This window comes from Polyodon spathula, chromosome 23 (assembly GCF_017654505.1).
Source record: "Polyodon spathula isolate WHYD16114869_AA chromosome 23, ASM1765450v1, whole genome shotgun sequence".
NCBI lineage: Eukaryota > Metazoa > Chordata > Actinopteri > Acipenseriformes > Polyodontidae > Polyodon > Polyodon spathula.
This window is the reverse complement of record NC_054556.1, coordinates 13910480-13936706: the sequence shown is the minus strand read 5'-3', so window position 1 is coordinate 13936706 and position 26227 is coordinate 13910480. Positions and strand designations below refer to the sequence as shown.

Below are 26227 nucleotides of genomic sequence, written 5' to 3'. Positions count from 1 at the left end.
TCTGGTGCAGTGGGTAAGGGTCGTGTGTCTGGTGCAGTGGGTAAGGGTCGTGTGTCTGGTGCAGTGGGTAGGGGTCGTTGGTGCAGTGGGTAAGGGTCGTGGGTCTGGTGCAGTGGGTAAGGGTCGTGTGTCTGGTGCAGTGGATAAGGGTCGTGTGTCTGGTGCAGTGGGTAAGGGTCGTTGGTAAGGGTCGTGTGTCTGGTGCAGTGGGTAAGGGTCGTGTGTCTGGTGCAGTGGGTAAGGGTCGTTGGTAAGGGTCGTGTGTCTGGTGCAGTGGGTAAGGGTCGTGTGTCTGGTGCAGTGGGTAAGGGTCGTGTGTCTGGTGCAGTGGATAAGGGTCGTGTGTCTGGTGCAGTGGGTAAGGGTCGTTGGTAAGGGTCGTGGGTCTGATGCAGTGGGTAAGGGTCGTGTGTCTGGTGCAGTGGGTAAGGGTCGTGTGTCTGGTGCAGTGGATAAGGGTCGTGTGTCTGGTGCAGTGGGTAAGGGTCGTTGGTAAGGGTCGTTTGTCTGGTGCAGTGGGTAAGGGTCGTGTGTCTGGTGCAGTGGGTAAGGGTCGTTGGTAAGGGTCGTGTGTCTGGTGCAGTGGGTAAGGGTCGTGTGTCTGGTGCAGTGGGTAAGGGTCGTGTGTCTGGTGCAGTGGGTAAGGGTCGTGTGTCTGGTGCAGTGGATAAGGGTCGTGTGTCTGGTGCAGTGGGTAAGGGTCGTGTGTCTGGTGCAGTGGGTAAGGGTCGTGTGTCTGGTGCAGTGGGTAAGGGTCGTGTGTCTGGTGCAGTGGGTAAGGGTCGTGTGTCTGGTGCAGTGGGTAAGGGTCGTGTGTCTAGTGAAGTGGATAAGGGTCGTGGGTCTGGTGCAGTGGGTAAGGGTCGTGTGTCTGGTGCAGTGGGTAAGGGTCGTGTGTCTGGTGCAGTGGGTAAGGGTCGTGTGTCTGGTGCAGTGGGTAAGGGTCGTTGGTAAGGGTCGTGGGTCTGATGCAATGGGTAAGGGTCGTGTGTCTGGTGCAGTGGGTAAGGGTCGTGTGTCTGGTGCAGTGGATAAGGGTCGTGTGTCTGGTGCAGTGGGTAAGGGTCGTTGGTAAGGGTCGTGGGTCTGGTGCAGTGGGTAAGGGTCGTGTGTCTGGTGCAGTGGGTAAGGGTCGTGTGTCTGGTGCAGTGGGTAAGGGTCGTTGGTAAGGGTCGTGTCTGGTGCAGTGGGTAAGGGTCGTGTGTCTGGTGCAGTGGGTAAGGGTCGTGTGTCTGGTGCAGTGGGTAAGGGTCGTGTGTCTGGTGCAGTGGGTAAGGGTCGTGTGTGTCTGGTGCAGTGGGTAAGGGTCGTGTGTCTGGTGCAGTGGGTAAGGGTCGTTGGTAAGGGTCGTGGGTCTGGTGCAGTGGGTATGGGTCGTGTGTCTGGTGCAGTGGGTAAGGGTCGTGTGTCTGGTGCAGTGGGTAAGGGTCGTGTGTTTGGTGCAGTGGGTAAGGGTCGTTGGTAAGGGTCGTGGGTCTGGTGCAGTGGGTAAGGGTCGTGTGTCTGGTGCAGTGGGTAAGGGTCGTGTGTCTGGTGCAGTGGGTAAGGGTCGTGTGTCTGGTGCAGTGGGTAAGGGTCGTGTCTGGTGCAGTGGGTCTGGTGTCGTTGGTAAGGGTCGTGTGTCTGGTGCAGTGGGTAAGGGTCGTGTGTCTGGTGCAGTGGGTAAGGGTCATTGGTGTGTCTGGTGCAGTGGGTAAGGGTCGTGTGTTTGGTGCAGTGGGTAAGGGTCGTGTGTCTGGTGCAGTGGGTAAGGGTCGTGTGTCTGGTGCAGTGGGTAAGGGTCGTTTGTCTGGTGCAGTGGGTAAGGGTCATTGGTAGGGTTCGTGGGTCTGGTGCAGTGGGTAAGCGTTGTGTGTGCATTGGTGTTTCAACGGGTTAGTTAATGCTTATTTGACTAATAGATGACAAACTGTTGTGTTACAAGATACTCAATCAGCTTTGACATGCAGTGGGTAAGGGTCGTTGGTAAGGGTCGTGGGTCTGGTGCAGTGGGTGAGGGTCGTGGGTCTGGTGCAGTGGATAAGGGTCGTGTGTCTGGTGCAGTGGGTAGGGGTTGTGTGTCTGGTGCAGTGGGTAAGGGTCGTGTGTCTGGTGCAGTGGGTAAGGGTCGTGTGTCTGGTGCAGTGGGTAAGGGTCGTGTGTCTGGTGCAGTGGGTAAGGGTCGTTGGTAAGGGTCGTGGGTCTGATGCAGTGGGTAAGGGTCGTGTGTCTGGTGCAGTGGGTAAGGGTCGTGTGTCTGGTGCAGTGGGTAAGTGTGTCGTGCAGTGGGTAAGGGTCGTGTGTCTGGTGCAGTGGGTAAGGGTCGTGTGTCTGGTGCAGTGGGTAAGGGTCGTGTGTCTGGTGCAGTGGGTAAGGGTCGTGTGTCTGGTGCAGTGGGTAAGGGTCGTGTGTCTGGTGCAGTGGGTAAGGGTCGTGTGTCTGGTGCAGTGGGTAAGGGTCGTGGGTCTGGTGCAGTGGGTAAGGGTCGTTGGTAAGGGTCTTTGTCTGGTGCAGTGGATAAGGGTCGTGTGTCTGGTGCAGTGGGTAAGGGTCGTTGGTAAGGGTCGTGTGTCTGGTGCAGTGGGTAAGGGTCGTGTGTCTGGTGCAGTGGGTAAGGGTCGTGTGTCTGGTGCAGTGGGTAAGGGTCGTGTGTTTGGTGCAGTGGGTAAGGGTCGTGTGTCTGGTGCAGTGGGTAAGGGTCGTGTGTCTGGTGCAGTCTGGTAAGGTGGGTATGTCTGGTGCAGTGGGTCTGGTGTCGTTGGTAAGGGTCGTGTGTCTGGTGCAGTGGGTAAGGGTCGTGTGTCTGGTGCAGTGGGTAAGGGTCGTGTGTAAAGGGTCGTTGTGTAAGGTGTCTGTGCACAGTGGATAAGGGTCGTGTGGTCCTGGTGCAGTGGGTACGGGTCCGTGTGTCTGGTGCCCAGTGGGTAATGGTCGTTGTGTCTGGTGCAGTGGATAAGGGTCGGGTAGGTGTCGTGGGTCTGGTGCAGTACGGTAAGGGTCGTGTAAGGTCTGGTGCAGTGGGTAAGGTCGTGTCTGTCTCGGGTGGGTAGGTCGTGTTGTCTGGTGCACGTGGGTAAGGGTCGTGTGTCTGGTGCAGTTGGGTAAGGGTGGGTGTGTCTCGTGTAGGTAAGGGTCGTGGGTCTGTGTGCAGTGTGGATACGGTCGTGGTGTCCTGGTGCAGTGGGTAAGGACAGTTGGTAACAGTCGTGGGTTGAAGCCTGGGTAAGGGTCGGGTGTCACCTGGTGCAGTTTAAGGTCCGTGCGCCTGAGTAAGGGTCGTGTGTCTGGTGCAGTGGGTAGGGTCGTGTGTCTGGTGCAGTGGGTAAGGGTCGTGTGTCTGGTGCAGTGGGTAGGGGTTGTGTGTCTGGTGCAGTGGGTAAGGGTCGTGTGTCTGGTGCAGTGGGTAAGGGTCGTGTGTCTGGTGCAGTGGGTAAGGGTCGTGCAGTGGATAAGGGTCGTGTGTTTGGTGGGTAAGGGTCGTTGGTAAGGGTCGTGTGTCTGGTGCAGTGGGTAAGGGTCGTGGGTCTGGTGCAGTGGGTAAGGGTCGTGTGTTTGGTGCAGTGGGTAAGGGTCGTGTGTTTGGTGCAGTGGGTAAGGGTCGTGTGTCTGGTGCAGTGGGTAAGGGTCGTGTGTGTCTGGTGCAGTGGGTAAGGGTCGTGTGTCTGGTGCAGTGGGTAAGGGTCGTTGGTAAAGGTCGTGGGTCTGAAGCAATGGGTAAGGGTCGTGTGTCTGGTGCAGTGGGTAAGGGTCGTGTGTCTGGTGCAGTGGATAAGGGTCGTGTGTCTGGTGCAGTGGGTAAGGGTCGTTGGTAAGGGTCGTGGGTCTGGTGCAGTGGGTAAGGGTCGTGTGTCTGGTGCAGTGGGTAAGGGTCGTGGGTCTGGTGCAGTGGATAAGGGTCGTGTGTCTGGTGCAGTGGGTAGGGGTTGTGTGTCTGGTGCAGTGGGTAAGGGTCGTGTGTCTGGTGCAGTGGGTAAGGGTCGTGTGTCTGGTGCAGTGGGTAAGGGTCGTTTGTCTGGTGCAGTGGGTAAGGGTCATTGGTAGGGTTCGTGGGTCTGGTGCAGTGGGTAAGCGTTGTGTGTGCATTGGTGTTTCAACGGGTTAGTTAATGCTTATTTGACTAATAGATGACAAACTGTTGTGTTACAAGATACTCAATCAGCTTTGACATGCAGTGGGTAAGGGTCGTTGGTAAGGGTCGTGGGTCTGGTGCAGTGGGTGAGGGTCGTGTGTCTGGTGCAGTGGGTAAGGGTCGTGTGTCTGGTGCAGTGGGTAGGGGTTGTGTGTCTGGTGCAGTGGGTAAGGGTCGTGTGTCTGGTGCAGTGGGTAAGGGTCGTTGGTAAGGGTCGTGTGTCTGGTGCAGTGGGTAAGGGTCGTGTGTCTGGTACAGTGGGTAAGGGTCATTGGTAAAGGTCGTGGGTCTGATGCAATGGGTAAGGGTCGTGTGTCTGGTGCAGTGGGTAAGGGTCGTGTGTCTGGTGCAGTGGGTAAGGGTCGTGTGTCTGGTGCAGTGGGTAAGGGTCGTGTGTCTGGTACAGTGGGTAAGGGTCAGTTGGTAAAGGTCGTGGGTCTGATGCAATGGGTAAGGGTCGTGTGTCTGGTGCAGTGGGTAAGGGTCGTGTGTCTGGTGCAGTGGATAAGGGTCGTGGGTCTGGTGCAGTGGGTAAGGGTCGTGTGTGGTGCAGTGGATAAGGATCGTGTGTTTGGTGCAGTGGGTAAGGGTCGTTGGTAAGGGTCGTGGGTCTGGTGCAGTGGGTGAGGGTCGTGGGTCTGGTGCAGTGGATAAGGGTCGTGTGTCTGGTGCAGTGGGTAAGGGTCGTGTGTCTGGTGCAGTGGGTAAGGGTCGTTGGTAAGGGTCAGTTGGTAAAGGTCGTGGGTCTGTGCAATGGGTAAGGGTCGTGTGTCTGGTGCAGTGGGTAAGGGTCGTGTGTCTGGTGCAGTGGATAAGGGTCGTGGGTCTGGTGCAGTGGGTAAGGGACGTTGGTAAAAGTCGTGGGTCTGAAGCAATGGGTAAGGGTCGTGTGTCTGGTGCAGTGGGTAAGGGTCGTGGGTCTGGTGCAGTGGGTAAGGGTCGTGTGTCTGGTGCAGTGGGTAAGGGTCGTGTGTCTGGTGCAGTGGGTAAGGGTCGTGTGTCTGGTGCAGTGGGTAAGGGTCGTGTGTCTGGTGCAGTGGGTAAGGGTCGTTTGTCTGGTGCAGTGGGTAAGGGTCATTGGTAGGGTTCGTGGGTCTGGTGCAGTGGGTAAGCGTTGTGTGTGCATTGGTGTTTCAACGGGTTAGTTAATGCTTATTTGACTAATAGATGACAAACTGTTGTGTTACAAGATACTCAATCAGCTTTGACACAAGGAGTCCCACAGGGCTCAGATTTAGGTCCTCTTTTTTCAGTTTGTATCAATGATTTTCCCAGTGAGTGCAGGGCCATTACTATCCCTCTCTATGCAGATGGTACTGTTGTGCACAAACATTGACCTTTACCTGACGATAAAAGGTATACTGTACTGCCTGATTGCAATAATGCCCAACACTGGTTTTAAACAAAAACAGGTTACAATTGTTGGTAGTTAAAGCTATCGCTCCCTAACTGTCAAATTGTCAGCAATCAATATGCGTTAAAAAGCATGTGCTTGCCATTCACTCCCTTCTCAGTCAGGTTCTCACATATTGCTGTGCATGAATAGGGCTGGCTATTGTTGAGGTGATTGCTAATTGATTGGCCAATAGCTTAATCAGTTCCTTCTGTATATAAAAATAAATCATTTTTACTGCCGTTAGCAGTGAACAAGAGAGTTGGACTTTTTAAGCTGTTAAATAGTGAAGAACACTGCAGGCTACAGATACAAGTTTCATGATAAATGATTGACTAGTTTGACAAACCTGCAATGACATAAGGGCATGTCTTCAAACTGCATTTATTTATCCTTCAAATCATACTACAAATATAGGGATCTTCCACATTATACATAAGAATCATTTCATTTATTGACAATGTTGTTTAATGTCCACATTTGTGCATTAATGCAACAGGGCAGTCTTTCATGTCAACTGCACAGCCACTGTATTGCAAATGTGCTGAAGACAAATGTTATCATGACTGCTTGGATAGAAGCCACCTTCCCAATGTCCTGTGATCTGAATGCAAAACCATATTGAAATATGAACTGGGATCTACCTACTCGAAATCATCATTAGCACATTTTACAGCATTTGCATTTAAAAAACGAATAATAAACCATGCTAGACTGACCACGAGGCCCTACATTAAATGTCCAAATTGTTTATTTCTGAGTTGTTAACTTTATTGGGTGTGTTTCTGCTATCTGAAAAAATCATGCTAATGACAATTTGGAGTTAATTTGTGAGTGTCTAGACCTTTTTGTAGAATAGTCCTCAAGAGTTTGAACTCAAGAAGTCCAGCTCTCGCTCAGGGGTTGAATTGATCCCGAGGCCACTGCTGGGTGTTTTAGAGCAATCTGCAGTCCTGAAAAGAATCCCATGGATTGCATCAGGCAGTTTACAAGTGGCTGCAGCAACCCAGATGTATTCTCCAGTTAATAAACACAGCTGTGGCTCCTTCCAGCAAGGCACAGATTGATCAAACCAACACCAAACTGCACATTTCAGCTTTTTTTTCTTGAATTTCTGTACTATTCAGCATTTCACCCCTCATGTCAAGATTGACAGTCCGAGTTATTTTAAAGGTTGAACGGTGTACATTTTATTTCAGAATTGTTTATCTTAATTGTAATGTGGTTACAAGGTCTTCTGAGTTTATATATGTGTTTGCAGTGGTCTGCCAGCCCTGGACTACCTTGCAAGAAACATCAGGATTTTCACACCAAGTTGCAAATAACTGGATGCAATATAACAAGTAACAAACAACAGGCGCACTGCCAAGTCCTTCAGAACACCTGGATCCACTGCCAGTTTCAAAATAAAAAAACACACACAAGTCATTTCTAAATTGTAAATAATACAAGAGAAAGTGAAAAGGCTCTGCCCCAAAAACCTTATTTACAAAACATACACTTTGCTTTTAAACAGAAGCCCTGAAAACCACTCCAAATATCAGTTAACTGTTTGGAAATTCATCTTTAAATGTAATTGAGAATTGAAAAAAAAGCATGTTGACACATCAGTTGCTGTACATTTTGGGACACAACTTTCTTCCTCCCTTTAACCTTACTTGCCACTGCGTCTTTCTGCGAGGTAGATGGGAATGCTGCTCCTGCTTGCCACAGTAGGAGGTTATAAACATAGTCCTCAAGATCGTTTATAGACCAGGAAGCAAAACAGAAATTCAAAAGGGGGTCAGGGAACATTTCAACAGGTATACATCTGATATTTTCAAGCTCATCTTAGAAACCTTCTTGAATGTGAAAAAACATTTTGGAACAGTATGAAACACTACTCCTTTAACACACAATAAAGAAAACATTTCATAAAAAATATCCCTCCATTTCAGGGAAGATATCACTTTATTAAACATCATCATTTATGAACAACCAAAATATACAGAATGTATTATTTTACAGAATTACAACATTTACATATTAGATTATAGAGACGCATGTCAGGAGGGTCTCGGATTATAGAGTCAAGGCTTATATATGTCAAGGCTCGGTCGGGTCCTGCAGAGCTGTGAAGACCTTTTTCACGAGGAGGAACTGAGACTCTCTGCGAGACCGTTTCAGTTTAGCACGCCGATTCTGGAACCAAATCTGGGAAGGAATGACATCAAAAAAATGATCAATCTTGAAAAAACACACACCAGGTCTGACAGACTTTCACTTTTAATATTACAAACATGCCAATTCAATATATTTTGGAAGAGATATTGTTTTGAACATTGCACTATATATTTTGAAATATTGCAAAGATTCTGGAAAATAAATACTTAAATACAAATAAAATATATTCATTTTAATATAAACCAGAATAAAATAGATTTTGAAAGAAAATCAAAACAAAATTAGGGCTTCCGATTTACTTTCTCAATTCAAAGCAGAAGTGACTTCTCTAATGTAAATACAGTCACGCAGAATGATTGTAATTAAGTGTGTCCAGCATAAAATTCTTAATTTTTTTCATTATAGCTTTAAAGATTAGTCACCTAAATGTTTGCGATCTCATTTGTACTTTCTGCTTGTTGATCAAAAATTAAGGCTTGCCCAATTTAATCATCTTACAAAACTCATAACGAACAACTCATAACCTTACGACAGTCAAGGTTGTGCCGATTAGTTTAGCAACATTGCCAGCTTTATTCTTCTCTCTGTTTTTAATTAATCTTAGCCTAAATAAGCAAATTTAAATACTGAAAGATATTGAAATACATTTTAAAATATATTCTGGAAGAAAAGTGTAGTGCAGTCTAAAGGAGAAGCCCTCTCCCGAATGAACGGTCAGTCCTGTGTTCCACACACTGCGTCTCACCTGGATCCGGTCCTCATCCAGCTCCAGCTGGCGTGCCAGCTCCTCCCTCACATCGATCCCGGGGTAGGGGTTCACTCTGAACACACTCTCCAGCACCTCGATCTGCGAGCAGACAGGGTGAAAATGAGGCTCACACTTCAAAGGAATCTTAAACTAATTCCTCTCACAGGTTTTCAGACCTGTTTGGTGACAGGCAATGCGATACCTCTCAATACGGTAACTATAGAAACCCATTATTCAAATTAAGAGCAAACCAAGTCTTTCTGCATTGGAAGGGAATGAATAACATTTTGGGCTACCCATTTACCTCTCTACTATAGCCCTGGAGTCCTGGATCTGCACCCCATACAGGGAAATGAATAACTCATGCACAGTAATAAATACAGTAGTCTCCGCGTACAAGAACACTTCACCTAAGAGAACACCCTTGTGTTGAAATTGATTTTCCCCCCATTGCTCTGGCTAAGGAACTTCACTTAAAAGAACACCTTTTTGGCACCACTAACTCAAACTTAAATTAAAATGGTTTATTCAATAATTTCAAATGTGACTTGTCATCATGAGAGTGTCTTGAGGCACACTGATTGTTTTATTAACCCTATCCAGAATCGTTGTCATATCAGTGAATTGTTTTGTATTCTGATTTCCACGAAATAACTGCATGTCTTGAATATTGCTCCTGTACAAATACAGTGATCTGCCTTTATAGCAGCCCATTATACTGTGCAACAGGTTATAAGGCAGTACGGTTATGGCTCCCATTTGCCCCATAATGCCATTACACTAACACTAGTGTTCTCGCTCTAAGGAGGAACATAAATAGTACGCTCTCTTAACTATGGCTCCCGGCTACAGCGTTATAAAGGGGGAGCACTGTATTCATAAGTTGCTGCTGCGTTGTTTAACGTGTGTAGGGGTGCTGTATTAATTTAGTTTGTTTTACTTTATTATTATAGTTTACTAACATACCCTTGCCTATTGCTTTTCTCTTACTTATTCCATTCATTTCATATGTTGATGCACATGCGTCATGACAAGTAATACAGATTTACTTTTTGATTCATATTGTGTGTGTTAGAGAACACTTTGGCTAAGAGAACACTTTTCTTGCTTCCCAAGGGGCGTTGTCTTAGCCGGAGACCACTGAAACACAAAAATATGCACCTGCACAATGAACGTTTGAATGTACGTTGTGGTTACCTGGGCTCCACTAAAAGCCGTCCTGGGCCTCCTGCCTATGTACCAGTTCAAAGCTCGTTTGTAGGACTCTGAGCAGCGCATCTTATTGTAGACGACATTTTTGTCCTCTTGATCTTTCATCTGCGGCAACAGGACGAGCTTGCGCGTTACAGGAGCCGCGTCTTGTTGGCTGCTGACTTCTGGACCTAAAAATAAGTCGAAGAGTGTGGTTAATAAAGTTATAAAAAAGTGTCCTACAAAATCATACATAAATGCTATCCTGTCAAACAATTTAAGAATACATAAATGTGACATTAAAAGTAACTGTTCATTCTCGAAACCATTTGTCATCTACTTAGGAATTGTATACTCAATATTGTATTGTATACACAATATTGTGGAAACACAGTTTCCTTTAAACTTAAATTAATAACTGTAAATTACAAATGGGTCATGTACTGTCCTGTTCCACAAAATATATCAAAGGAAAGTAATTCATTTTATATTATAACATTTGGTTATTTTGATTGTTAAATTCGACCTTCAAAAACAAATTTTCAGACTAAAACGCTTTGTTTTTGTGAGAAAAAAAATGGAACAGGCAAAATGTCTTTAAAAAAAAAGAAAAAACAACTTTGTAATTTATATGTTTTTTTTATTCTGATTATAATATATATGATTGCAAACCATACAACAACGAACCACCTTTAACTTTACTGCGCTATCCTGCTGGAAACACATGCGAAACATATTTAAATATACTACATTTACTAACACGGCTTGCTTTTGAAAAAAAAAAGAACAAAAAGAATGTATTTATTTATTTGACGTACCCGTCCACGGCTTGTGTGGTCTCGCTGAGGGCGCACATTCCTTCTTTCTGTCGAGTCCCAAAATACTCTCAATAGTAAACGTAGTCTTCCTGTCAGTCAGCACTTTCTGAAATTGCGCTGAAGAGGGCATGCTGGAACCGCCGCTAACCAGCGCGAGGAAGTATACCTGCTAGAAATACCTGCTGTACTGCAGAGCTGTACCAGATCTTCTGTGAGCCTGGCATTTAAAGGAACGAGGTGGATTTTCTGCGTCATTAATTGCAATATTGTATTTGGAGAGCTTAGCATCTCAATGGCTTGCCCCTACGCCACGGGACGTGCAGAGTCATTGTTTGTTTGCAGGTAATTTATGTGGCGACACGGGGGGCCGTCAGAGGCACAATGCGTGTTATCACCTCAGCCCAGATAACCTTCTCAGGGGCTATTAAATCATTACAAACTGCGAGCACGACATTATTGGAAACCATTAAGGGAGAAAATTACCCGCTCCTTTCAAATGAAGGAATAATGGGAGCCGTTTTGAATGCGAGGCAGGAGCTGCATTCGGAAACCAGTCCACTAAATAATAAGTGCATAATCTTATTTAGGTGAATTTGTCTTCCATGGAAATTATACATTTTGTAATCTCTTAATGCTATTATGGTAATCCCGATGACTTTTCTCCCGTTTTCTCTTCACTTGCATATTTAATGGTGAATGTGGACAATTGGAGACAATGGCTTTGGCAGAAGGCAAGCTACAGTGGGCTGGCGTGTTGTTCGACTCTACTTACTGCGCCCCAGTTGTCCGGATTAATACGGCATTACCTTTCAGAGCGGTTGTTTAAATAAATAAATGTACCTGTTTATTTAGAGCTTTCACTCTGAAAACACTCCATGCACACTATAGCTGGGTGTCTCCAGTGTACATTCTTTCCAGTGTGTTTCTGTGATGTGCAATGAAATCAACAGTGACAGTAGGGTTTATAAACTTTCTACTTTAATAACAGGATATAGAAATGCAAATGTCTGAAGTTGGCTAATTGTCTGATATAATTTAATACTAATTGATTCCAAATAAGCTTAATTTATCACAATGGACTTTAAATATTAATTATGAGGGGATCAGTGTGTAGCTTGTGGCACTAAAACTGTTATTTTTGCCGAATGTTCCTTACAGTAATACCTGATTGGACACAACCTGGGTAAAAGGCCGTTTTACAATGAACAACTTTTTCCCCAGAATGTAATGTCAGCCTGCATACAGTATGCAGTACACCATCACCGTCCCAAACTTATCAAACCTCTGTGTTCACCTGGCTGTCTAATAACCACCATGCTGTACTTTACCAACCCTTTTAAAAACTTGGATGCAACATTATGTAACATTGTATAGGATTTAAATATATTTACATTAAAAACAGAACCGTTTGCATAAAGAAACGTGAAAGTAGCAATGTCTAGAAAACAGTTAGACTGTGTAATAAAGTGTTAACCAGTTAAATGAACTGGCTAAGCTCAGATCTTTTCAAACAATGATATTCTATTCATTCTATGACCCTTGAAGGAAGACACCCCCTTTCAAGGGCACTGTTTCTTGGTTCATTGCCTGGTCTCAGTAGCTGGGCTGTACTGATTGATGTGAGTTACTGACAGTACAGTACAGTATGTACAGTACAGACACGCTGGTAGACAGAGACACAGAGGTACTGATATGTACAGTACAGTATATACAGTACAGACACACTGATAGACAGACACATGCTGAGGTGGCTTTACATACAGACAGATAGAAAGATGTTGATATTGATACACATACAGAGAGAAAGATGATGATACTGATACACAGACTGATAGAAGGATGTTGATACTGAGACACAAACAGACACATAGACAGGAATAGAGATGTTAGTGAGGCGAAAGAAGATCCAGGAAATCTGGGCCATTCCGAATCCCCAGATGGCATTTCTCCTAATCCAGTGTCACCTGATCTTCACATTCCCGCCTGGTCTGATATGAGGGGTGACTGTCTCTAAGCTAGGCAGAGCATGCTGCATATGTTACTTCTTCTCCTGAAAGGATTGCTGGATATAGAATATAATAGATTCTGAACAGCCTTTAGTTTATCAGTTGATTTGTAACACATAGACACTGATAGACAGGCAGAGGGCCTGCTCTCTTGACTTACAGACATATGTGCAATCAGTATACTGATAGATAGATAAATAGATACTGTAGATAGACAGAGAGCTACATCAGGGCTCGCAAGTCCACTGTCGACATTTGGTTGTCCAAAAAAAAGTCAAGTTGCCCATAATTGACCTATGGACTGTGATTTCTACAAAGTAAACTGTACTCAATAGAGGTACAGTATCTCAGGGTATCTCACGCCAAGAAAATGCATGTACATGGATTAGGGAGTGGTTAACATGTAGAAAACAGAAAGTACTGATTAGAGGAGACACCTCAGAATGGAGTGTGGTAACCAGTGGAGTACCACAGGGATCAGTATTAGTTCCTCTGCTATTCCTAATCTACATTAATGATTTAGATTCTGGTATAGTAAGCAAACTTGTTAAATTTGCAGATGACACAAAAATAGGAGTGGCAAACACTGTCGCAGTAGCAAAGGTCATTCAAAATGATCTAGACAAGATTCAGAACTGGGCAGACACATGGCAAATTACATTTAATAGAGAAAAGTGTAAGGTACTGCATGCAAGCAATAAAAATGTGCATTATAAATATCATATGGGCAATAATGAAATTGAAGGATTCTATGAAAAATACCTGGGAGTTTTTGTTTGTCTTCATCTAGGCCAGTGGTCCTCAAAGTCATGCCTGCGAAGCCAGGGCATCGTGCCCGCGCGGCAGCTGTTCTTAAATTATGGGTTATGAACACATTTCTGGCTGGTCATAGCGTTGGAAAATAAAGAAAGCTTTAAACACTTTTTCCAACAAAAACACCACAGCAGTCTGTTGACAGTGCTCCTCACTTATGCTGTGCTTGTACGTACGCAACATTTTTTTTTATAGCTGGTGGGACATAAACTGTGTCTGTTTCAGGTGCAGGTACCGACTGCAAGTTTAACCAATAGGATAGTCAAAAATCTGCCACGTTTTACACAGCTGTCCAGTCATTAGCAAGCAGAGGCCGTTCACGGTATTCTGCATGAAAATTGAAGGCGAGTGAGTAACCAAAGGGAAATTGAAAGATCCGACAGCTGTCCAATCATTCGTGAGCAGAGGAAGGGTGTTAATATGCCGGGTAAGCACTGAATTTCGCCGACTGTTATTGAGAAAAATAATACATTTCAGTATTTAGAATTTAATTTTCTATCGCTATATTTGTTTTGTTTCACCAGACAAGGGAAACACTGTAGTATATTTAGTTACGAATCCACTTTATCTGAATAATTGTACTGGAGATGAGCGATCTTTAAAACAGAGTAGTGTTGACAAATTTGTCAAATTGAAACAAAGCGAAACACTATCTACACTTTTTTATTTTGGTTTATTCATGGTTATCTGTGTAAACATGCTATCTAAAAAATATTTTTATTGCATATTTTATGTAAATTATTTAAAGAATAAGCGCAGCCCGCACAATTATTACCTGAGACTTGGAATTAATGAGCCACTCGGTTCTTATTAAAACTCTTTCTCTCTCTCTCTCTCTCTCTCTCTCTCTCTCTCTCTCTCTCTCTCTCTCTCTCTCTCTCTCTCTCTCTCTCTATATATATATGATATATAATATATATAATATATATATCTATTATATATATAGCACACACAGTGTCGCGAGAAGGCACTGTAATAAGAACCTATGCAATAGCAGGGTGCCCGCAAACAGCCAAGTAACATCAATTTATGCCCGTGCCCAAATTACTTTGAGGACCACTGATCTAGACAATGTGGGGAAGTTATAAAAAAGTCCAACAAGCTGCTCAGATATATTGTGAAAAGTGTTGAATTTAAATCAACAGAAATAATGTTAAAACTGTACAATGAATTGAATATTGTGTTCAGTTCTGGTCACCTCGCTACAAAAAGGATATTGCTGGTCTAGAAAGAGTGCAAAGAAGAGCAACCAGAATTATTCCGGGTTTAAAAGGCATGTCATATGCAGACAGGCTAAAAGAATTGAATCTATTCAGTTTTGAACAAAGAAGACTACGCGATGACCTAATTCAAGCATTCATAATTCTAAAAGGTATTGTCAACCCAAGGGACTTTTTTGACCTGAAAAAAAGAAACAAGGACAGGGGTCACTAATGGAGATTAAACAAAGGGGCATTCAGAACAGAAAATAGAAGGCACTTTTTTACAGACAGAATTGTGAGGGTGTGGAACCAACTCCCCAGTAATGTTGTTGAAGCTGACACCCTGAGATCCTTCAAGAAGCTACTTGATGAGATTCTGGGATCAATAAGCTACTAACAATCAAAAAAGCTAGATATGCCGAATGGCCTCCTCTCGTTTGTAAACTTTATGTTCTTATATACTTTTTCAACATCAAAATTCCATACTTTTTCCAGATTTCCATTTGTTTTTACCAGACTTTTTGATAATTATCCACATAGGCGGGCAGCTGCAGAGCATTATAGCTTTTTGATCCAGAGCAGAAGTTGCTCCTGGTTTTCTAAAAGTATTTGTCAGAATCTGGAGGTGCATATCTAGCAAGAGACAATGCAGGTATGCAAAAGAGAAGTAAGATACAATCTAATAAATGTCTAATATTTGAGAACTACGTTGCATTATTTACAAAAAGAATATACAATGCTGTATACTTGTGCCAAAATAGGATAGTATAATGGTAACAATAGTATACAAAAACCAGACAATTTTGGCACAAGTATACTTGCAATATGTTACTTTTTTGTAAGGGATGATATTGGATTCTGATCCAAACTTCTTTACACCCTCTGTTAAATTGAACACTATGGGAGGTGAAAAATAACAAAAATGAACTAACAAATGTGCATGCATTATATATTAAAATGTTCAAGTGTCGTCTATTAAACACTTAAGTCAAATACTAAATACAGTACAGCCTCGCTATAACAACCCTGTTTGGGTCCAAAGCCTTTTGTTCGCTATAGTAAAAGGACAATCCAAAACGAACAATATAAGCTGCTGGAATAAGTTACAGAAGTCACCCTGGATAACGGCATTAGCTAAACTATTAATAATATTAGTACTGTTTTATTCTTAGATTTTCTTTATTATTACAGTATTTGTCACTACTAGCACTAAATAATAATAATAATAATAATAATAATAATAATAATAATAATAATAATAATAATAATAATAATAATAATAGATTGTGAATAAAAGTAGAATTACAAGTACAGCACCTATTTGTGGCTGCATCCAGTATTCTGGCTACATCCTATTCATTGAAGAACACAGCACACCCCCCACTCCCCCACCCCGAAAAAAAAAGCGCATCAATAAAGTTTCAGTTCTGTTTCAATTGCAAATGTTAATTGAAATCTTGGTTCCTTATTGAAAAAAAAAAGTTGCTGGTTGCATAGAGCTGTACGAGCGAACATCAGCAGCATTTAGATTTTTTTTTTTTTTTACCTCAGTATTTAGTTGTATAATTGCCATATAGCGAGGATGTAAATAGTATATCAACACTCGGCTGGCGGTTTGGACCCGAGACTGTTGCTACACTCGGTACAATAAGTTACAAGCAAGCACCATACAGTTAAAATATAATTACCGGTACATTTTATTAATCACATTAAAGAAATGAAAAAAGCGATGTTAACATGCTACGTGCTAAATCTGAGTCACTGATAATAACTATCGTATTCGATTTATTTTATTTTTTTCCTGGGTTGGGAAATAACGTTAATGATTTAATAAAGGTAACAACAAGATAACAAGATGTAAATTATGGTGAGCAGAGCAGAGTACAGCAGCTTGTAATTCCAGTCTGTAACTTTGTTTAAAAAGTCATAGCCTTCAATATAAAAGAGTATAGTTTGTCTGTCGTACTGTATGGCAGCAGACACAGTCACGTGACATACCAGCGCTAATTAGATATGATCCCTCTAAACATGTTTTACCAAGATGATCTGTGAGCAGAATCTCGATTGGGAAACCGCTACTTTGATATTTTTTATACCCATCCCCTGATCTGTGCCTTTCAACAACTTTGTCCCAGAGTTCTTTTGAAAGCGCCTTGGTGCTCATACTTGCTTTGAAATGTACTACCCAACAGAGGGAACATACAGGAACTGCTGAATTTATCCTGAAATCATGTGAATCACTATAGTTTACACAGGTGGAGGGCACTTAACTTGGTATGTGATTTTGAAGGCGATTGGTTACACTTGATCTAATTTAGGATTGTTATTAAAAGGGGGGTGGACACTTATCCAGACAAGCTATTTCAGTTTCTATTTTTAATTAATTTTCTACAAATTTCTAGAATATTGTTTTCACTTGGAAGATTGGTCAATAGCTAGCTAGCTAGATAGATAGATGGAGGGGTTGGAGAACAGGATAACAACACCTGCCATAACACTGTTGACTGGGTGACCAGGCAGCAGGACGGCTCTGATTGGATTCCTGAGCAGTCCTCAGTGATTACCAGCCTGGAATTCCTCTAGGAACGTTGTACCAGGGGAGTTCATCCACAGTTCTCAAGAGGGGTGCAGCACTGGTTGTTCATTGCCAACTGAGCTCCCTCTGTCAGGTGTGCTGTCCCAACCATCATGACTCGGAACAGAGAGCTGCAATGTTGACATATTCCAGAACAGGGACTCTATCTGTATAACCTGTGATACAGCAAACCCATCAGAACCTCACAGCCAGTCACATTGCTGAAAGAAAAAGAGGAGACTGAAGCCCATTTGAAAGAGAGCAACACCCTTCATATGTCCAGAGGTGCAACCGAATTGAAAGATTCAGCCACCTACTGGTGAAAGCTGTAGCATGTCTAATCACATCCCAGATTTTCAGCGATCCCTCAGCTGAGACACACACGCATACACATATACAAAAATGCTGTACATAGACATAGATACTTAAGGACGACAGACACTCCCTTAGAAAAGTTTGGTATGATGTTTCAGTATTCCCATGGTTATACTATGCATCTACCACAGGTTACTGTAGCTTGCCATGTTTTTAATATGGTCTTTTACAATGCTTACCTATACTTTACCATGCTTAAACACTTTGCTTTCACTATGGTAAACCTTTGTAGGGAATGACACTGTATTTTCAAAGCATTTAGTCTGGTTTAAATAACTCCTTTTATAAAACATAAAATGGAGAAACAAACAACACAAGATTGTTATTTGACTAATTGTTTGGTGCTAGTTTTTTTTTCAAAATGAGTTGCTAATTAAAGATCCCCCCCCCCCCCCAAAAAATGTGGTCTTCTCTGTCTCCATTGCAGATACCACTGAGAGGAGGCTTGCTCAGTAGATCTGTGTGCTTGTATTGCAAGAGAAGACAGTATCTGTTCTGTAATACCAAGATATGTAGATGCCCCAACCCTAGTCATTCTTTATTCCTAGAAAGCAGATATATTACAGTTGTTGTTTGGACAGAGATGTGTACACTCTTGTATGGCTCATATGATCTCTCCAGACCTTTTCTTGTTACAGAAAGAAATACAAAGTTGACACAGAAAACAAATAAACAAAAAATCCACAGCTTGGTAGACATTCTTTAAGAATGAAGTTATCAGCTAATAATAAATCACTGGTAATTGTTAGGGTTATGCGAACTGGCTCTCTGTTAAATGTTATCCTGCACGTGTTTGATAATGTAGTGCTTCTGCAGGACACTTCATAAAACATGTTGTGACCATTTGCTGTTTTTCTGGACAAGTCTATAAGTGATCTGTGTAATGTCCCATATTAAACAACTTCTTCCATATTTATTATGTACAGCAGGCCCTTCAAACCCAAGAAGATCTGCGTGATCCACAACTATACTGAGATCAACAACAAAGTGATCCACACCTACACTGAGATCAGCAACACAGTGATCCACACCTACACTAAGATCAGCAACACAGTGATCCACACCTACACTGAGATCAACAACACAGTGATCCACACCTACAGAGAGCAACAACATAGTGATACACCTACACTGAGATCAGCAACATAGTGATCCACTACACTGTGATCAACAACACAGTGATCCACACTTACATTGAGAGCAACAACACAGTGATACACCTACACTGAGATCAACAACACAGTGATCCACACCTACACTGAGATCAGCAACACAGTAATACACACCTACACTGAGATCAACAACACAGTGATCCATTACACTGAGATCAACAACACAGTGATCCACACCTACACTGAGATCAGCAACACCATGATCCACATCTACACTGAGATCAACAACACAGTGATACACACACTGAGAACAACAACACAGTGATTCACACCTACACTGAGATAAATAACACAGTGATCCACATCTACACTGAGATAAACAACACCGTGATCCACATCTACACTGAGATCAGCAACAGTGATACCTACACTAAGATCATCAACACAGTGATCCACTACACTGAGATCAACAACACAGTGATCCACTACACTGAGATCAACAACACAGTGATCCACTACACTGAGATCAACAACACAATGATCCACACCTACACTGAGAACAACAACACAGTGATTCACACCTACACTGAGATCAACAACACAGTGATCCACACCTACACTGAGATCAGCAACATAGTGATACACACCTACATCGAGATCATCAACACAGTGATCCACATCTACACTGAGATCAGCAACACAGTGATCCACACCTACACTGAGATAAACAACATAGTGATACACAACTACACTGAGATCAACAACACTGTGATCCACACCTTCACTGAGATCAACAACACCATGATCCACATCTACACTGAGATCAGCAACACAGTGATACCTACACTGAGATCAACAACACAGTGATCCACAACACAGTGATCCACACTTACACTGTGATCAACAACACAGTGATCCACTACACTGAGATCAACAACATAGTGATCAACACCTACACTGAGATCAACAACACAGTGATACACACCTACACTGAGAACAACAACACAGTGATTCACACCTACACTGAAATCAACAACACAGTGATCCACACCTACACTGAGATCAGCAACATAGTGATCCACATCTACACTGAGATCAGCAACACAGTGATCCACACCTACACTGAGATCAACAACACAGTGATACACAACTACACTGAGATCAACAACACTGTGATCCACACCTTCACTGAGATCAACAACACCATGATCCACATCTACACTGAGATCAGCAACACAGTGATACCTACACTGAGATCAACAACACAGTGATCCACTACACTGAGATCAACAACACAGTGATCCACACTTACACTGTGATCAAAAAACACAGTGATCCACTACACTGAGATCAACAACACAGTGATCAACACCTACACTGAGATCAACAACACAGTGATCCACACCTACACTGAGATCAACAACACAGTGATCTGCACTTACATTGTGATCAACAACACAGTGATCCACTACACTGTGATCAACAACACAGTGATCCACACCTACATTGAGAGCAACAACACAGTGATCCACACCTACACTGAGATCAACAACACAGTGATCCACACCTACACTGAGATAAAAAAAACACAGTGATCCACACATACACTATGATCAACAACACAGATCCACACCTACACTGAGATCAACAACACAGTGATCCACACCTACACTGAGATCAACAACACAGTGATCCACACCTACACTGAGATCAACAGCACAGTGATCCACACCTACAGAGATCAGCAACACAGTGATTCACACCTACATTGAGATCAACAGCACAGTGATCCATTACACTGAGATCAACAACACAGTGATCCACACCTACACTGAGATCAACAACACAGTGATCCACACCTACACTGAGATCAACAACACAGTGATCCACACATACACTGAGATCAACAACACAGTGATCCACACCTACACTGAGATCAACAACACAGTGATCCACACCTACACTGAGATCAATAACACAGTGATCCACATCTACACTGAGATCAACAACACAGTGATCAACACCTACATTGAGAACAACATATTGCTGCAGTACACTGAGATCAACAGATCAGTGATCCACTACACTGAGATCAACAACACAGTGATCCACACATACAAGAATACTTGCCGTTGAAAAAATCCCCAGAGCTTTATAACAAAGAGCATTACAATTATAAAGATACAGATTTGAAAGTATGGGAGTCCATTTCGAAGGAACTGGATAAGCATGGTGTGTATGATTTATTGCCATGTGTGTTGAAATACAGTCAGAGAAGACAATCATAATTTCCACATGATGTTGACAATATGTATTATTCTTGATCTTAGGTTTGTCAATAGCAATTTTTAACAGTTGTGTAGATCTGGCAATTTTCAAACCTGTCGCATCACCTCTGTGTCGCTTCTGGTATGTGTGGTCATGCCTCAACAAAAGTGTCTCGTCGCCAATTAAAAAATATGATGTCTGCTGTGTGGAGACTTTTATTCTGCTGGCAGAAGCAGGTGACAGAGACATTAGCATGTACTGGGATTTATCAACAGGTGTTCCTGGCTTCAGATATATGAATGAATGAGAGGCTGCTGGAGGTAAAGGGAATGGCATGGATATCATCCCCAGGGTGGCTTGGTGTATGTCCTGCCAGAACCTCTCAGCTTCAGCACACTGCCAGGGCATGTGAATAAAGAGCCACGCCACCCTGCACAGCTTCCTGTTTATCTTCAGTTTCAAGCAGTGGAAGCCGTTCTCTCCTGCCACCACACGACCCAGGAAATGTGGTATTCAGCTAAACCGAAAACAACAAAAACAAAAAGGTGAACAGCACGAAGAGGGATGAAGACTTGTAGCTTTTGTAGTGCTATATTGACCACTGGAAGGATCCCCTCTCCATCTCCATCTCTTGTGGGTCTTGGTCGCCCCTTGGTGGTTGATTTAACTCTGTCAGCGTAAAACAATTCAATCTATCAAAACAAACAGCTTTCAGTGTTACGGTAAAAGTCTGAATATTGGCAGATCTCAAGATTTATTGGTAACTGTTGGCATAAACATGATAAAGTTTACTTCGGACATTTAGTACCTTTGGCTAATAACCAAGTGTCTTTCTAATTGCCTTCATGCATTAATGTAGTTGCAACATGGCTGCCCATAAATGACTGAATTTGCAATTAAGCAGGGGTTAAATTGCCACGTAATGGTCTGGAACAGCATTCCGTCTCTTCAGGATTCTTCTGATAGAGAGTATAAACGTTAGCTTATCTACGTTAGTTGAGGAACCAGAGGACAAGAGGAACAAGACCCATCTGCAGTGTCTATTTTCAAGACTCCCCCCTTGGTGTCATATAGAAGAGGTGATAGTATAAGAAAATGTGTGGTACACAGTGGTATTGGTACTTCTGGAGAACCTTTGAAAGGTACATGTCCATGTAATAGACCAGGATGTAATACCTGTAAATACATTCATTCCGAAACAGAGATTAGAGGCACTAAATCGTCCTTTAAAATTCATGAACATTTTAAATGTACCTCTAAACGAATAGTCTACTGCATTATCTGCAAGAAATGCAACAAATTGTATATTGGGGAAACTACAAGGCGTTTAGCAGACCGGTTTGTAGAACAGTAAAGAAGCATTCGCATTAACACCACTGCATTTCCAGCAGCTCATCACTTCAACAGTGATGACATCACAGTCTGTGCGGTCAATCAGTGCTACGGAACAAATGTTGGTCGGAAATCACAGGAACACGTGATAATAAGTGTTTGCGTGTATCAATGTGTTTTCATGCAGGTGACCCCTCCCCCTCCCTTTCAGGAAGCACAAATCCAGCTTTGCAATGAAACTGTACCCCGGCCTCTGCCATTACGGCTCCTCTCCTCTGTTAGATCACTGCAAGGCGAGGCTCTCTGGTAGAGCCACAATGGCATCAGTTCCAAACCATTCCTTTACTCAAAATCAGGGAACGTGACGACTGGCGCTAGATATATCCAATCAATGATATAGAATAAGACATCAGCATTTAGTTTCTTCCAATTAGCAGGCGAAGGCGGTATTTCCGGGGCTGGGTAAACTGGGGCAGGGTGTTTTGGATGCCGTATGGATTTGTGGCACTCAGACGGAGCTAAGGAAAACTGGTGTTATTGTTATTATCAATATATTCATATATTCATTTTGCTAAATAGCACAAATACGTCATGCCCGGGATTGATAAACTACCCATCGAAGATGCCCTAGAGGACAGTCCACAGGTAATGCGTACTTTGCATTGTTTTGTTTTGCACACTGTGTTGAACGGAGCGGGCCAGCACTTTACAAACGAGGCTGCTGAATAAAGAAGTCGCCGCGCCGATTTCCTTCTCTGTACATTTTATAAACACTGCCGGGCATCGTTGAGTGCTGGCGATGTACAGTTTACTGCAGCTGCCCAGCGCGCTGTATACCGAGAAGTGTCAACTGCCTGCCTTTCAGCATAGCGCTCAGCTGTCTGGTGAGCAGGCTGGGCGGAGAAATGGAAACACCTGCTCTATGCAGCACACACTTTTGTGCAAACGCGATGTTGCTCGTATCTCAATTGTATTATTTTATGATTATTTACTGTTTTATTTATAATGCAATAATGTATCTGGTCCATTGAGATCTAAGACTACTGTTGCACAGCAGTTTCACGCATTCCAGGTTTTAATATGAGCTTGATTAGCCACAGTGTATATGTAACAAGCTCAGATATATCTTATTAAACTCATAGTAAAACCAGGAATGGATCATACTGCTATGCAATATGAGTCTTACTTCCATCCCCAGATTAGGCAATACAGCAGAGCTGAGAGACAGCATGTGATTGGTTGGCAGGTGCTTCGATATCCAAGAACACACAGATTACTGTTGCTTCGGTAACACTGAAATTTAATAGCCATGTAATGGCCAGCAAACCCAGTCTCCCGCACTCACTACTGCAGCAAGATACTCCCAACCTGTTTACAATTAAGGAAATAACTGATTTACCCTTTGACACACTGTGCAGAAGGAAGGATAGGTGTTGGAACACTTTATTAGATATAGGTGAATTTTTGGTCTCAGAGTACAACTCACATAATGTGTTAAAGATTAAGCCAGATTCTGGTTCAATTAGTACAAACTAGAAATAAAACAGGTTTTCTTGGGAAATTACATTTGATTTTATGAGGGTTATAAAAATTAGCTACTTGAAAGAGAAACTGGATTGAACCAGATGCTATGAAGCTAGGGTTAAGACACATGGACAATTAACCAAGTGATAAGAGATTTGTGTATTGTCTGATTGGTTTAAGGAAAAATCATGATGTCATTGAGAGACTGCATTTAAACTGAAATGCTCTTGGTATTGCTATGGTCCGTGCTTGAAGAGGATTCCTGCAAACTGTTGTCACCATGTAACCTTTAAGATGTCTGGTTGTAACTTTGCAACTCAGAACTGTTATCTTCAATAAACTATACTTATCTGGACACGATTTGAAGACAGCGACTTCTTCTCTTTCCTTTCTTTTATTTTTTATCGTCAACAATAGGAAAAGCAAAGTACATTGCAGAATCATTGTGGTAAACTTTAAAGAGACTCTGTGGGAGTGAGGCTGACCTACAGCTCAGGAAGTGAAGCGGTGGTTGAAACTCAATGTAAAGAAACCAAGGTGATTAATAACAAGGTGAGCAGCACTCCTCCAGAATGATTGCAGCTAACACAATCATTCCATAAATCAGCCATTTTGCACATCCATTAGCTCCATGCATCTCAAATGTGGAGTTTCAAAAGAAACACATGCTACAGCACACATGGATTTCAATTGTAACATAATATGTGGTGCTACTGTAGGATAAAGGAAAGCCATGTTCTCGGGTTATCTGCTTGCACTTATACAACCTGGGTCATTTCAGCACAGCTGTGGCTTCTGATTAAAAGCATCTTGCTAGCTGAAGGTTACATGTCATTCAATAGGGGAAGCAGTGATTGGTTATTGACAGAAAAGAAGCCAGTGAATTGACCCAGGAAGTACAAGCCAGTATAAAGAAATTACCAAAAAAAGGTCTCTGCTTCATCCGTGCAAAATTCCAGGAAGGTACTATTTTTGGTTTGCTTTGAAAAAATGTAAACCTAACCTTTTCCCCTCCCGTTTGTAAGAAACCTGAATAATCTTCAGGTAACAAACATTTACTTTGATTCAGAGTTCATAAAGAACACATCGTCAGTGGGAAACAAAGGAGCACCTTTTATTCCGTGTGAACAATCACTTTTATTCCAGGTGAACAATCACTTTTATTCCGTGTGAACAATCACTTTTTTATTTTGTGTGAACAATCACTTTTATTCCAGGTGAACAATCACTTTTTTGCAGCAAAGGTCACACTAGTCAGTGACCCTTCTCTCACCAGTTTGTCATTCTTTTTGAGATCTTGTTTCTGAAACTTGTAGCCTCTTGAGGAAGATGACTTGCGACGAGGGCATATAACACTGCAAGGAATGCTGCCATGGGGTACCCAGCATGTGTCCTGCTTCTCTGGCCAGCGATGGTGCTGTGACTCCCACCAGGCTGCATGCACTGGATATAAGTCTTCAAATTCCTCAGAGACATTTTCAATCAGACCCATCCAATACATATCTACATAGATGACAGAAACAAAACTTCCTCTGATATAAAACTGCATCTTCTTCCTCAGCTTTGGATTCATCAGAGCCATCCCAGGAGATACTAACAGTTTCTGATTCACTTATGGAGTACGAAGAGACTTGAAGCCGAATCTGGAAAATGGGGATGAGTCTATGCAGGGGTTTAGTGCCCTTTGTGGTTAATGCAGACTTGAGCCCATGTTTTATTAGATACAGAGGTGAAAGTCATGCTGTCGAAGGGAGGCTGGAAGAATGAATACATGTCTTCAGGGGTGACAATCTGCCCATCAGTGGGACACTGCAAGCTTGCTTTTGCAGTCTTTCGCCTGACTGTTCCCCCAATACCATCACAAAGACCTTTGCCATGTGAAGTTGCAGAAGAAAGTCCATTGTGCATTCGGGTTGAAGTCCAGTTTATATTGGCAGAGATTACTGAAACTGAACCGGGTTTTGTGCTGGGCAGCACAACCATCACAAGTAATGAGTCAGTGGGAGGTGTTTCCTTCACTTGGGGGAGGAGTTTGGATTGAAAGAATTCCTGGCCCCTATTATACTCTCATCAATGGGAAGTTCTCAAATTCTGAATTGATGTCAGAACCTTGACCTCAGTGTGCAGTTTTTATTATCAAACAGGAGCGCTGAAACTAGACTAGATTCAAGAACACTGTTTGGAAGCCAGGCTTTTTGGGTGTCACCCAAAGGTCAAAGGTCAAACACTTTAAAGTGTGACTTCTTTTTTTTTTCTTTCAAATGTATTTTTTTTGTATTTTGTATTTGCAGTGCGATTTCCAATAAAATGACAGCTCCCAAAAGTTAACTTTAAGGGGTGTCCCCATCAGCCACATTTTGATCTAACAGTGTAAATTTGAGCTTGTTTCCCAGCAACAACCCCAAAAACCCAGTCTGGTGCAAATGGGAGGCGGTCAGGTGTAACCTGTTGGCAGATTTGTCATGGAATGGCCCTGCAGTTACTTTAAAGGGGAGCTGGATGATAGTGTCAGTATTGATAGAGCTAACTCGTCAAGACAGTGGATTTACAGCACTTCTAGAACTTGACAACACTTTGAAACACAGTTTGTAATTTGTTT

The 26227-nt window shown here is 42.9% G+C and overlaps 2 protein-coding genes across 2 annotated transcripts in view; one reads left to right on the top strand and one right to left on the bottom strand.

The window, feature by feature from the left end:
* Positions 1–7444: 7444 nt before the first annotated feature.
* hesx1 (HESX homeobox 1) lies at positions 7445–10576 on the bottom strand. The gene is made up of 4 exons (XM_041224188.1): positions 10422–10576; positions 9610–9794; positions 8410–8511; positions 7445–7694 (listed from the first exon to the last, which is right to left on the bottom strand). Exons 1-4 carry the CDS (start codon positions 10549–10551, stop codon positions 7587–7589), a joined length of 525 nt encoding a protein of 174 aa, XP_041080122.1. The 5' UTR covers positions 10552–10576; the 3' UTR covers positions 7445–7586.
* Positions 10577–22570: 11994 nt separating this feature from the next.
* Positions 22571–26227, top strand: part of appl1 (adaptor protein, phosphotyrosine interaction, PH domain and leucine zipper containing 1) — a 35567-nt gene continuing 31910 nt past the window's right edge. Inside the window, exon 1 of the mRNA XM_041224906.1 lies at positions 22571–22749. Coding sequence (XP_041080840.1) covers positions 22696–22749 — 54 coding nt within the window. The 5' untranslated portion in view covers positions 22571–22695. The remainder of the gene's footprint in view (positions 22750–26227) is intronic.

Coding starts and splice junctions, on each gene's coding strand:
- hesx1 (XM_041224188.1), bottom strand. CDS start 10,551: ATGCCCTCTTCAGCGCAATTTCAGAAAGTGCTGACTGACAGGAAGACT. Junction 8,512..9,609: donor CGGCTTTTAGTGGAGCCCAG/GTAACCACAACG, acceptor GTCTGCTCGCAG/ATCGAGGTGCTGGAGAGTGT. Junction 7,695..8,409: donor TGGATGAGGACCGGATCCAG/GTGAGACGCAGT, acceptor ATTCCTTCCCAG/ATTTGGTTCCAGAATCGGCG.